The sequence below is a fragment of the Corvus cornix genome, chromosome 1 (assembly GCF_000738735.6).
Source record: "Corvus cornix cornix isolate S_Up_H32 chromosome 1, ASM73873v5, whole genome shotgun sequence".
Lineage (NCBI taxonomy): Eukaryota > Metazoa > Chordata > Aves > Passeriformes > Corvidae > Corvus > Corvus cornix.
The window spans coordinates 103,874,808-103,887,179 of record NC_046332.1 but is presented as its reverse complement, the minus strand read 5'-3'; the positions used below and the strand labels follow the sequence as shown (position 1 = coordinate 103,887,179).

The window sequence follows — 12,372 nt, the reverse complement described above, 5'->3', positions numbered from 1 at the left end:
AATCATCTCACGATAAAATGAATGAACGTTTCAAAAACTGGCTGAAATGTGGTTTAAATTGAAGTTTTTTGGCAGCCTCCCTCCCCACTCTCTGATGGTGATAACAACTCTAATACTTTTAAACAAATCAGCAGTGATAGTCTATATTCCAAAAGCCTGAAGTTTACCCCTCTGGAATTCAGAAGAGAAGAAATAGCTGGTATTATTTTGTGCCAGCAGTACTCAAAATGTGGAGCCAGAAAGCAAAAATCCTACTTAAAATGCAGCCATTTTCTTAATGTAAATACAGTAAGATCCCACAGAGAACTTGTTTCATGCTTTGTTCATAAAATCATGCTATTTCATAGCACCACACTAGTAAAAAGATGCTGGACTGCTGACCATCGTCAACAGATTCCAAAATCCACAAATTTGGGGCACAAAAGGAGACAAAAAATACTTATCTTCTTGGTTTTAAACCATGCTTTTTTTAAAAAAAGCTAGAAACCTATTTTATTAATAATGAATGAGAACTGCAAAATTACCTGATTACAGGGCACTTTTTTTTGTTTGTTAATACTGTATTATCTCATTTGTTTCAAGAGAACTGGAAATTCTTAATGTTAAAAAACAACAGAAGATCTTACAAATAAAACACACATGGCTACTATAAACTCTGAGCATTAATGAGCCTTCTGCTCCCCACCTATCTCCAGGTAACATCTTCCTTGGCTATTTAGATGCAGAAGGTCTGGGACACAGGGAACAATCTTTTCCTTCTAGAAGTTCAGCTCTCAGAAGTGAGCAGTATTAGCCACCTTCCCTATGCAAGGTGTCCTCTGACAGCAAAAGCCAAGCCCAGATGGAGGAGACACCAGAGGCTCACTGTTAAAGGGAGGGCTGCACTGTGGGGTTCCCCTGAGGCTGCTCTGCATCCAGAAACAGTCCCAGATGGTACCAATAGCCTGAACAGTGCAAAAGAATAAAATTATTAAAATCCACTGGCACCAAAGTGTGAGGAAACATCTCCTAGACTGCTGGAAGACAGTCTCAGAAGCTAGAATGATATGGAGGGATGAAATCCCTTGCCAAATTTTATAATTTTATATAATGATATGGTAAATGCTGTGCTAACAGACATAGAACCTGGCAAACACCAGGTTAGTCTGCAAGGCTTTTTTTTTTTTTTACCTAGTTAGGCTGTTAGTTTTACAGAATGTCATATTTATTTGTTGGCTGGTTTTAGCCCAATTAATTTGACATTTTAATTCAGCTGAGGCTTTTATTAACATGAGCTACTTAATGTGGATAGATAAGAGGCCCAGAAAAAATCATAACAACTACAATTAGAAAAACAACCATTAAGCAGAAAAGCATCTGGGATACTGTACAGCCCAAAGTGAAATATGAAGTACAGTATGGTTGCCAAACAGATGCTTATCACAGTTAGAGCATAGAACAGCCAGGGCAGAGCAACCTTCCTGGTTTCAACCAGATGTGCTGCACCCAGTTTGGACACTGCCATGGCAGAAGAGATGGGAGTCAGCCTGGAAAAGCCAGGGAAGCTCAGCAAGAGGCATCAGAGGCCTAGCAAACACTGTCTGTAGGAAACACTAAACCAACCTTCACAACAACCTTTCAGCTCAAAAGAAGGGCTACTATAATGGAGCAGTCTGTTTTCTGTGCCATAAGGAAATGGAAATGCTGGGCTTAAATTGCAGAGGGAACAATTCAATATCCATTAGCAGAAAAAAAAAAAAAAATAAATTATTCCTTCCCAAAACAGCAAAGAGGAAAAGCACTGTCTGGAGGGAATGAAGAATGCCCACCATTGGGGTGTTTAAGATTTGGAAGGTATGGCAGCTCCAGATTTAGATGGCTAATGGATAATCTTCCAAATTACTTCCAGTTCCCTGGTTCTGAGACATGCACACCACAGTTACATCTTCACCAGGGTCCTTGCAGAGACCAAGATTTTAACCTATACACACTGCCCTCCTGCACTGGAAAGGTTTAGGAAACCAGTAAGGACATTATGATGCCAAAAGATAATAATGTAGTGCCGTTTTAGCTGTCTAGGGGTATCCAAGGAAGTTGCATAGCGCTGGCAGGTTAGACACTTCACCTCCACAAAATCTGTGACCCTCCGCAGCAGTAGCTAGTGTCTGCAAGGAAAGTCAGTCAGAAAGCCAGGCTAGCATGCTAGGACAACTCACAAAAAATTGTCCTACAACACTGATTGCACAGGCCTCCATGAAAATACTCATCTTAAATGCAAAAATTCTGAGGACTTCTTTTTTAAAAAATAGATCAAACTAAACTGCTTTGTAGCAAATGTGGCTTTTCTGAGTCTTCTGTGCAGCTAAACAAAAAATCGGTAGGATGCCTACTGTTTGCACTGAAGTCCTTAATATCCCATCCTGTTTCCCATGATGAACATTAATTAAACAGGAATGCATGTTTACATGGTGACCCTCCAGACATTCAGCATAGTTGTAGTTTAATAAAACTACATCCCTCGCATGTCCTTCCATGCACTACTGACTCACGTTCATCCTTGTTTTAATGGCTGCCTTGAAAGAACATGAGAGCCACACACAACAGATGGTACCACCTGGAGATGTAATGAATACATTCTGAAAAGATTTTAGTTCTCCTCTGTTCTCCTAGTCCTACTGGTACTGTGCCATCATCTTCTGATTTAATTACCATTGATTATAGAAAGGATTTAATCTTTTTTTTTAGCTTTGAAAATTTAAAATTATACATTTCAAAAGAACATTCTCATGTACATGACACGTAGCTAAATTTTTTATTGTAGATTTCTGTTTCCTTTGGATTTGGAAACCTTCAGATCAGGTCAAATCCCCACCATATCTCAAAGAGGAACTATCCCAGTTCTGCAAAAATCCCAGTGAGAAAGGGCTTTGTCATGGAAAAATTCCAATTAAATTGCAGTAGTCAAATCTAAGAGTGTCTTTAAAACAATTTTCAGTGAGTTTCAGTGAGAAGGTTTATATAAACGATTTAAAAAATGCCTGTTTTTCATGTTTGAAATCAAAATGAATGTGAGTTTCCATTTTAGGACAGGAAAACCCTCTTTTCAATGGAAAATTATGTGTTAATTAAAAAAACCCAACAAGTTGGGTTTTCCTTTTCATCCATAAAGTAGTATCAAAAAAGCTACAGATCCTCATTTAGGAAATTTGACTATCACTTCAGAATTGAAAGCACATTTGGAATGGAGGAAGTGGAAACAGCAAGCACAAAAAAAGGCTTTTTTATACTGAATCTTTTCAGGCCAACAAACTGGGAAGAAACAGCATATCCTTCAGTGGGGTAGACAGAGAGCCCTAGAGGACTTGGACTGTCTTCCCTCTATTGCTTGTGAAGTGTTCTAGCACTTATGAGTGGCCTTTTCCCAAGGAGAGCATCTCTGCAGCCAGACTCAGACAGGGCAGCAGCAGAGACAGAGCTTGCTGACACCAAGTGGAAAAATTATACATAAACCAGACTGGTTACACAACACCTGGCGAGAGAATTAATGCAGAACATAAAATGCCCCACCAGAAATACACCGTCACATGTACAGATTCCCTGTTTCACCACCCAACCCGAAGGGGTCTCTGGTAGGGAGTAGCCCAGCTCCATTGAAAGTTCCCAACTTAGTAACTGAATTGAGGAAACTTAGCAAGAAAAGCAATTTAGAAGAATGGCCATGTATGAAATTCTCTTGTGCATTACTTTTGCTTATAAAAAGACAATTTAATCCACGTATTTCAGGCAAAAGCAGATGACCTTTGTTGGCAATGAAACCCAAAGCTATTAAAACCAAAAGAAAAGTAGGAATTCATCTCTCCTTTGCATTTTTAGCAGCATGGGCAATGGAAATCAAATAAAATTTTAAATGTGGCAACAATATATTTGTGGGCAAAATGCATCTATATGTATAAACACTAACAAGCATAAAATTAAACTATTCTTATTTTTGTTGACAGCCCATATTGCTTCCTGAATTGCTACTCAGTAAATGATTCAATATTTGGCTTTCAAACACTGCAGGCAATTTTTTCCCCTTGAACTGAATTTTTAAATCAGGATATGGAAGTTTTATATCCCATAATTTTTATTTAGAATACAAACTCACTTCTGCAGTGGAGTTGCTTTTGCATATGAGAACTGAAAAAGCTTTATTTAATAAATTTTAAATTTTAATTAAAGAACATGCTCAGAAATAAACATATCTACTCCCAGTACTTGTTTATCTACGATAGTCATACTTTTGAACATAATTAGGCAGCATTTTTAGGTAAAATCAATCTGAGTTAACAGTAAAAACAGTGCCTTGGAGGCAATGGGACAAGTAGACAAGGCATAAAATGCTGATGGTCTTCAGCCCATAGGAGTGCAAATGCCCAGTCAGGTGACACAGGAAGGCTCAAACGGGAATTAGGACCGAAAAATAAGATCCCCAAAAACAATGCTCAGAAAAAGCAGACATGTCAGTAACCTACTCCAGTGTCTGAGCATGCACGGGCTGTGTCGCTCAGAAGGGTGTCAGGCAAAAACCACCCCTCCCAACCTGCTCTTGGTTGTACAGAACTGATAGTGGATGCAGTAAGTTAGAATAACACCCTCCTTGATGTACCAGAAGGTGCTGCACTTTGTGCCATTCACCAGCTTCATGTGGAATACTTCTAATGTGAAACATTACCTCAATTTCTCATAGCTCTGCTTATTCAAGGCACCCCTGGCCATTAATTCCAGAGGGGAAGATACAGTATCTTAATGGTTCTCCCTTGCCTCTCAGTGAGGATAAAACTAGGTGGTCAGAGGACAGGACATCACTAATGATGTCCTCTCTAAAATGGAAAGAGGCTGTCAGAAAAGCAAACTGCCCTACTAATTTCAGCCACATATCCTCATCAACTCCAGAGCACACAATCCAGGCTTTATGCATTATTCATCCTGACTCCCAAGTTTCACTGTTGCCTAAAACCTGCCAAAGTGAAGACATGCTACCTAAAATGCAGAGAAGCAAAACCTAAAAGTGTACACAGGCTACCACTTCCTAACATAGTGTTTAATTAGCCAACACTGATGCTTCTGAGACACACCATTTGGACTGTGCATTACAGCCCTCTCATTAAAAAGAGGGAAGCCTCCCTAGACCTGTATTTTGGAATTTGAAATACCTGACCTTATTTGGAGTATATCTTTTACTAGCACTAACTCCTTCTTGAAGGCAAATGCCACCTAGGATGTCCCATGGATACAACTTCTTGGGCACAGTGCATGATGCTTGTTGCTAGTCATGGGAGTCCTTAAACTCCTCTGTCTCAGTTTTGAGAAACTGTTCTCAGTTTCTCTTATTCTCTTGCTGATTTGTAGTTTACTGGGGAAAAAAGGGAAGGAAACCTCTCAGGCTTGGTAACTCAGCACAGTCATTTGATATCTCTTTCAGTGATCAGCCCTCCCTGACATCAAGGTGAGCTTTCCTGAAACCCTTCACAGGGACTGGACAACTCTCTGAGCTGCAAAATGCCAACATTAGCTTCTGTTCTGGCTTTTGACAAGTGTTTTCAGAGGTTTAAGGTTAAAAGCCAAGTTTCAGAGACCAGAGCATGAGGCTATTGTGTTCCTCTGAGGCAGCATTCACAAGACTATGGGACTAAGCATGGGATGCCAGGAGATGTTGCAAACCTGAACAAGAGCTTGTGGTGATGGACCAAAATGCCAGGGAATACGTGTGAGTGTGCCCAGCCTTCAGAAGCACTGTGAAATCTTTTAAAGGTGACAGAAGTCACATGAGGAAGACTGTTGCATCTTGTAAACACTCTGGAGGGTGAAATCAATGCAGCGAACAAGTGGCTCCCAGCCTTTAATTGCCCCAGAATGGCAGCCATTGATTTATTAAAATTCATATAAGACTTTGTTCCAGTTGTCCATCCTATATAGAAGACACTCCAAAATGATGATGGGGTAGCAACAAAAAAATCCTTAAACAAGTCAGGAAGAACTACAGTACTTAAGAGTGGAGAAAAAGGGCCGAAAACTTGCAGAACAAAGAGGCAAGAAACAACACAGAAGGAAATGGGGTTTAACAGTGGGAAGACAGTCTAAGTAATTTCCTCCTGCTGCAAATACCTTTTCAAACTCAAACATAGACATCAATGTCTGCTCGTGTTCCTGAATAAATTTTATGGAGCCAGCACAGTGGAAAGCTCCCTTGCACACTGTTGCAGGTCCCAGGTGAGAGTTCCCTGGAAAGTGTGCCAATATTGCCCCAGCCAATCCTGCAGTACATGGAGCCACCACAGAGCCCCTGTCCCAGCAGTCTTTGGGCAGATGAACAGCACCTGAGACTCCTACAGACACCGCTGTTCTCCAAAGACTTTTTCAGGGAGTATGCAAAAAAGGTGCAGGCTTTTCTGCAGCTAAATTGATGGGATCAACAGCCAGTTACACTCTGCAGAGAGCTAGTTATGTACTTCTTTTAGATGCTGAAACCCTAGTAATGCACAAACCAAAGAAGTCTTTGAAAATGAAGGAACCATCTCCAATGATAATTTCAAAAAACAAAGCAAAAAATGAAATAAGCTTTCCTGGGAAAAAAACCTGGAAGTAGTCTCTCTAGAAGTGCTCTTTGCATGAAGATCTATCAAACACAGAGTGCAGACAGTGGTAGGGCCAGAAGGGAAGGAGATGATGGTGTCATGATACACTGCTGTCTCCTAATACCTCCCACTAGCAGAAAACAAACCTGCAAAGGCCAAATTTGTCCTTCACAACTGAATCACAGAAATGCAAACACTGTGCCACAGCTTCCAACCTGCCCTCCGTGCACAGGCTGCCCCTGAACAGCACAGCAAGGGGCATGTTTGGTGCCACAGGTCTGAAAGTGGTTTGCCATTTGCATAGTCAGGAGCAAAACACATGGACAAGCTCAAATATCCCACAAGAGAATCCTCTTTGATTACAAAGCAAGAGACCATTACAAGATGGTGTCAATATGGAACATCTGAATGATTTACACAAAAGTCATTTGGGAAATACAACAATCCATTAAGGATTAGCAGTGCAATGTTATTGTGATATAACAAGACAAAAAAGCAACTGAACACACAACAAAGTTAGGTTCTGACAGATAAACATAGGAAAGGACAACCCATATTTTTAGTTTACCATATATATCTAGGCATTGTAGCAGAGTTGATACACAGAACTATTTGCAGGGTCAGTAAAGTCTTGCAATATCTATTTAAGACATAAAGTGGTGACTGACCAAGAGAAGATGTTTAATTGTTGCAAATCAGTATAGCTTTAGTACAAAGTCAACAGAACTATGTTAAATTATAGCAGGTGGGGACAGCATCTGAGAAAAGTGTGGAGCTCCTAGTTTGTGGTGCAGTTATTTGAAAACAATTCTGCAAAAGAAGTTGGAAGAAACAGGATTGCATTTTACTATTTAATTTAAATTCATGTTGTTCTAAAAGTGAGAATGTAAAAACAGAAAGCTGAGAAAACAAACTTTTGGCAATGACATCTGACTTGTACAGCAACAACTGCAAAGGAGCTGCGTTCTTGTCCCGCAAAAAAAGCAATAGGAATGATAAAGCTTTAGAACACACACATGTACACACAAGAACACACATAATCATCCAAGAGCCCAGAACTATGTCAGGATCACAAACGTGTAAGGCAAATAAATATATTTAAAAGATTCTGATATCACATGAGGGAACATTCACGGTGATGTTAAAACATTTCTGAAAGAGAGAGGATTTCCTTTCTCCAGCCAGTTGCAATGTTTCATTTTCCCAGAGCAATGCAAGTGAAGGGGGCAGTGAGATAGCCCACACAAAGTCACCCATCCTGTTAGTGACTTAGCAGATGTAAGGAAATCTCTCAACTCAGAAACTGGATTTTGCACTTAAGAACACCATTTGCCGGAAATCCTCCTGCCTTTTACTGGTAAGGGCACCGGAAAAAGCCAGCATTACAAACAGAACATTGCAGTCATAGCAACAAGCAATTCAACACTTAAACTTTTCAACAGACAAGACAATACTTCACTTCTGGTTTTGTAATTTCAAGGTCAATAACTCATCATGAGCACTTGACTTCTCTAGCTGGTCGTCAGTGTCTCAAAAATAATCTCCTGTTAAAGCTTCAACCAAGGAAACCTCGTCCCTCAAACAAAAAATAAAAGTATGTGTATACAGGGAGACCACTTCAAAAATTAAACCTTTTTTCTCCTTTTCTGGAAACTAGTATAGAAAGATGGAGAAAAGCCGAGGTTCTGGCCCAATAAATCAAGCACTAGCCTTTTACTAGTAATCAGCATGCTATAAAATGCTTCAACCAGGTACACAAAAACATTGAAATTGAGATTCAAAACACCTAAAAACTTAAGACCTTGCAATGGTATCTGTAAATAGTGCCCAAACAGCACAGTAAAGCCAGTGGAAAGTCTCTGACTATTTCCATTTTCAGTAAGGACTTTTAAAAAAAATACTTTTGTATTGCTATCAGTAAAAACCCATTTGAAAACCAAAACTGAAGGCTAAAAATAGGACAAAATGTTCTGCATGGTTGATGAAATTTAACCCTGTTAATTAGACAGCTTCATTTCACAGTCAGTAAGAGTCTAATATTACCTAATAAATGTATCAGTTTTTTGCAGAGTCATGCATGAACACAACTGAAATAGTGCCTTTTTAAACTTTTAATGCCATCAAATTTAATATCTGCAAAAGAAACCACTGCTTCCTCAAAGCAGCAAAAGAAAGTCAAGAATTGGAAATGTTTAGAAAGTAATGCCTAAAAGCATAAGGCCAATGGAAAACTGTGGGTCTCTCCCAAGCAGACTAAACAACATCCACATCAATTTTAATGCTCAACAAAGGTGCTAACTTTAGTGAATCAACTTAAGTAGGTAGCTAATTCATTAAAGCTTTCATTACCCTTTCCTATCTCTTAACCATTTTTATATTTCTTTACTGCAGTGAAAAAGCTGAATTTGAAGAAATAGATAGCAGAAAACCTTGGAGAGCTTCAAGAGTCATCCTACCTTCTTTGCCACTTCAGGTAATTTAATTGCAGTGTAACCCCACAAATCACGAGTGCAGGCTTCACTGACTGACTCTACAACCTGGGTGTGGACTCAACTTTGCTAGCAGCACATGCTGAGAAGCTCCACAAACGACAGTGAAGGACAGAGCATGAAACAGACACAAAAATGTGTTTACATGTTCAGGAGGGACAGGGACCTTCTCTAATCCCTACTTATTTGGATTATGTTTGATAAGTAGCACTAATCTCTATGTAGTTTATGTGCCATGTCACTGAGAGTTACTCAACATTATAATTTTTTTTAAGCCTTGCTGGTCACATAGTTGTTCTCTATAATTTTTCTGTTTGTTTGAAATGCTTTTTGAATTTCTTTCTTTATAAATCACAGTGAGAGGAACTGAGGAAAATACCCTCTCTTTTTCAACTTCTTACAGATTTTGGGATGGCTTGTGACCTGCCTGGCTGGATACTACACAATCACAGCCTAACTCTGCACTCTAGGATTTACCAAGAGGTTTTTACAGCTCGGATGGGGCTGGCTGGAAATCTCACTAAGTATATCCTGAAACACTCCTGTCAGTGGGGGAGGATACTGTGCAAGTGTAAGCATGAAGAAGACATGGAAGCAAAATCCATTTAAACTAAGAATTACTAGTAGGAGGGGATTGGTGACCAGCCTACAGGGAAGTGTCTGGTGATCATGAGAGGTCATGCAGCACTCTGGTTATTAAGCCTTATATATAAGGCAGTCCAAAGAGGTGTGTGACAAGGGGGACCTGGTAAAACATGGGGGATGTTGAAAGACTATTGGATAGGAAAAAGGAAAAACAACCTCTACATTACACAAACAGGACACTTGAAAAGCCACAGAAATATCCCATACTTACTTTTATCTTCCTGGTTTTCTTCCGCTGCTTTGCCTTCCTCTTCCTCCTCCTCCTCAACCTCCTTCTGCTGTGCTTCTTCATGGTGGTCGGCAGCACCGACTGAAAGGCTCTGGCAGCAGTGGTTGAAGCCGCTATCCCGAGGCAGAGTGAAACTTCGTGGCTTTCCCCCATTCCCGTTCAGCACTTGCATCCGCTCACCCTCCACGAGGGGGAAGGGGCCGTAGTGGTCTTGCAGGTGGCACTTCTGGGTGGGCAAGGTTGACTGCCGCCGGTGCTCGGGGGACACCACGGCCACCTCGGAGAACACGGAGTCCTCCAGCGGCAGCGTCTGCAGGTAGTGCAGTCCCGAGCTCGTGAGCGGCGTCTCAATGAGGTCCTGCCAGGAGCGCCGCTGGCTCGCGGTCTTGCGCACCGGGGACTCGGTGGTGCTCCCCGCCACCTCCGGGCGGAACTCCTCGTGCGACGACTGCGACTGGGATGTCTCCGTGGAGGAGAGGCGGCTGTGCTTGGGCTCCACGTAAGGGCTTGTGCAGCTCATCTGCAACGCCAACAATGAGCAATCTTCAGATCAATGCACACCGAGACCTACTGCCAGTAACAGCCTCTCACTTTTCATTGTCACCAATGGCACCTGGTTCATTAATGAAGGCGCAAATGTACCTAATTAACCTGCCCTGTTCCTAATTTTAATGCATACCCCTGTCTGTATATGTCACCCCTGTAGGTCAAATACTGATACTTATTCATAATAAGTATCTTTACTATGTCACTTAATCCATAAAATAAGCCAACAAAATGTGCAGAAAACTTTGCAAAATAGTGCAAAATACGGCACTATGGAAGACTTAGAAGAGACGTACCTGGTTCATTCAAAATCTTAAAAATGCTATCCAAATGCCTGTTGTTATCCTATCTTGCTTTTCTTTGGAATCATTCTTGCAGTGCTTCAGTACTGTCATTCAAAGATCTATAATTTTGTAAGATGAAGTATTGCCTTCAAATTAAACATCATGAATGCTCTCTTTCCCCTGAATTTCCCGATTGTGCATTCCAGAAACCATATCCAAGTAGACGCATTAGTTAACACTGAGTATGCAGACATGAAAGTTAAAATTGCCAGTGGAGAGTAAGTTAGAGGTCTATAATATAGTTTTATATCAACAACTGCTTCAAGAAAAAGTAAAACCCTGAAATCCCCCTTTTTTCTAATTTGTATTTCTCTATAAGAGAAACCTATTTTTTCACAATAACAGAACACCCGCTATAGTGGTTTGCAATACAGGACAGAACATTTTTATGTTCGCATTTCTCTGGAAATTCAAGTGTAACTTGTTACTGTAAAGCTTCACAGCACAACTGCTGGAGCCTTAAAGAAGAGTCTGTGTTGTTCCTTAGGTAATAACATTTTCTCAGGAAGCTGATAAGGGGGTGGTGAGGAATTGCATGGATGAGTAGCTGTCCATCATGAATGAAGAACAAAAAAAATGAATTCCGTAACTTAATCTATTTCGTACAGCAAGTGGGATTATAAATCCCTGTACTCTACAAACCAGTGGAAACAGCACTGATGGCCATTGAAGCCTGTGATGTGTGTTACTTAGCAAATGCCTTAAGTCAAGCACTGACTCAAAAAGCACAGTCGAGTGCCATCCTGGGTGCATGCATGTGCTCCTGGGCAGAACAGGTAGAAAGAAGTGGCACTTTGGGTACACATTCCTAGGACAGCTGCAGGTGACTTACTGAAGGTGGCCGTGGGTAAGTGTCGTACGGGGGCGGGGGGCTGTCCTGCTTCGGTGTCGATGGAGTGTCAGCTTCCTCCTTGTCACTCTCACTCCAGTAATCTACAAGTTACATAAGGATCAGGTCAAAAACTGCCAACACATTTTGATGCATTTTTGTATCAGAGACTTGCTTCCACAAAAGCAACTGGAAATTCCTCCTTTGGTATTATTGGCAGTGAAACACCACAATGTCGATGCCATCAATGGTAGCTGCTGCAATTTGGAATTGTCTTAATCTAAAGAAGGAAAATTCTAAACACTGTGGTGTATACTAGATCTACTGTCCCATTACAGAGATATTAAACCACAACCTGAAAATAAGACACAAATTTAACTCTTGTACACACCTTATAAATACAACAGACACATAGAATACTCTTAATACAAATATCAGACTTTTAAATATTTATACAGCCATAAAAATAATGATGATTGGACATGTATTGGCTGAAAAATACTGAAAATATTTTTTGAATGGAAAAGATTAAAAATATAGCTTTGCTAAAGTCTTGTTGACTGCAAATAACATCAACAAGTATATTTAGCCAGCTGGCAAATCAAACAGGTAGGGGTTTTTGCACACATGAATAATCAGTGCTATTTTTCTACCCATTGTCTCCATTCTGTTCTACCAGTTACACAAGTTTTTC

General features: G+C 40.4%; 1 protein-coding gene across 10 annotated transcripts in view; it reads right to left on the bottom strand.

Annotated features, from left to right (window-relative positions):
- Nucleotides 1-12,372, bottom strand: part of CNKSR2 (connector enhancer of kinase suppressor of Ras 2) — a 208,532-nt gene that overhangs the window by 30,100 nt on the left and 166,060 nt on the right. For all 10 annotated transcript variants that reach the window (XM_039551421.1, XM_039551425.1, XM_039551438.1 and 7 more), the window contains 2 exons: nucleotides 11,682-11,782; nucleotides 9,942-10,479 (listed from right to left, as the gene is read on the bottom strand). In XM_039551421.1, coding sequence (XP_039407355.1) covers nucleotides 9,942-10,479; nucleotides 11,682-11,782 — 639 coding nt within the window. The remainder of the gene's footprint in view (nucleotides 1-9,941; nucleotides 10,480-11,681; nucleotides 11,783-12,372) is intronic.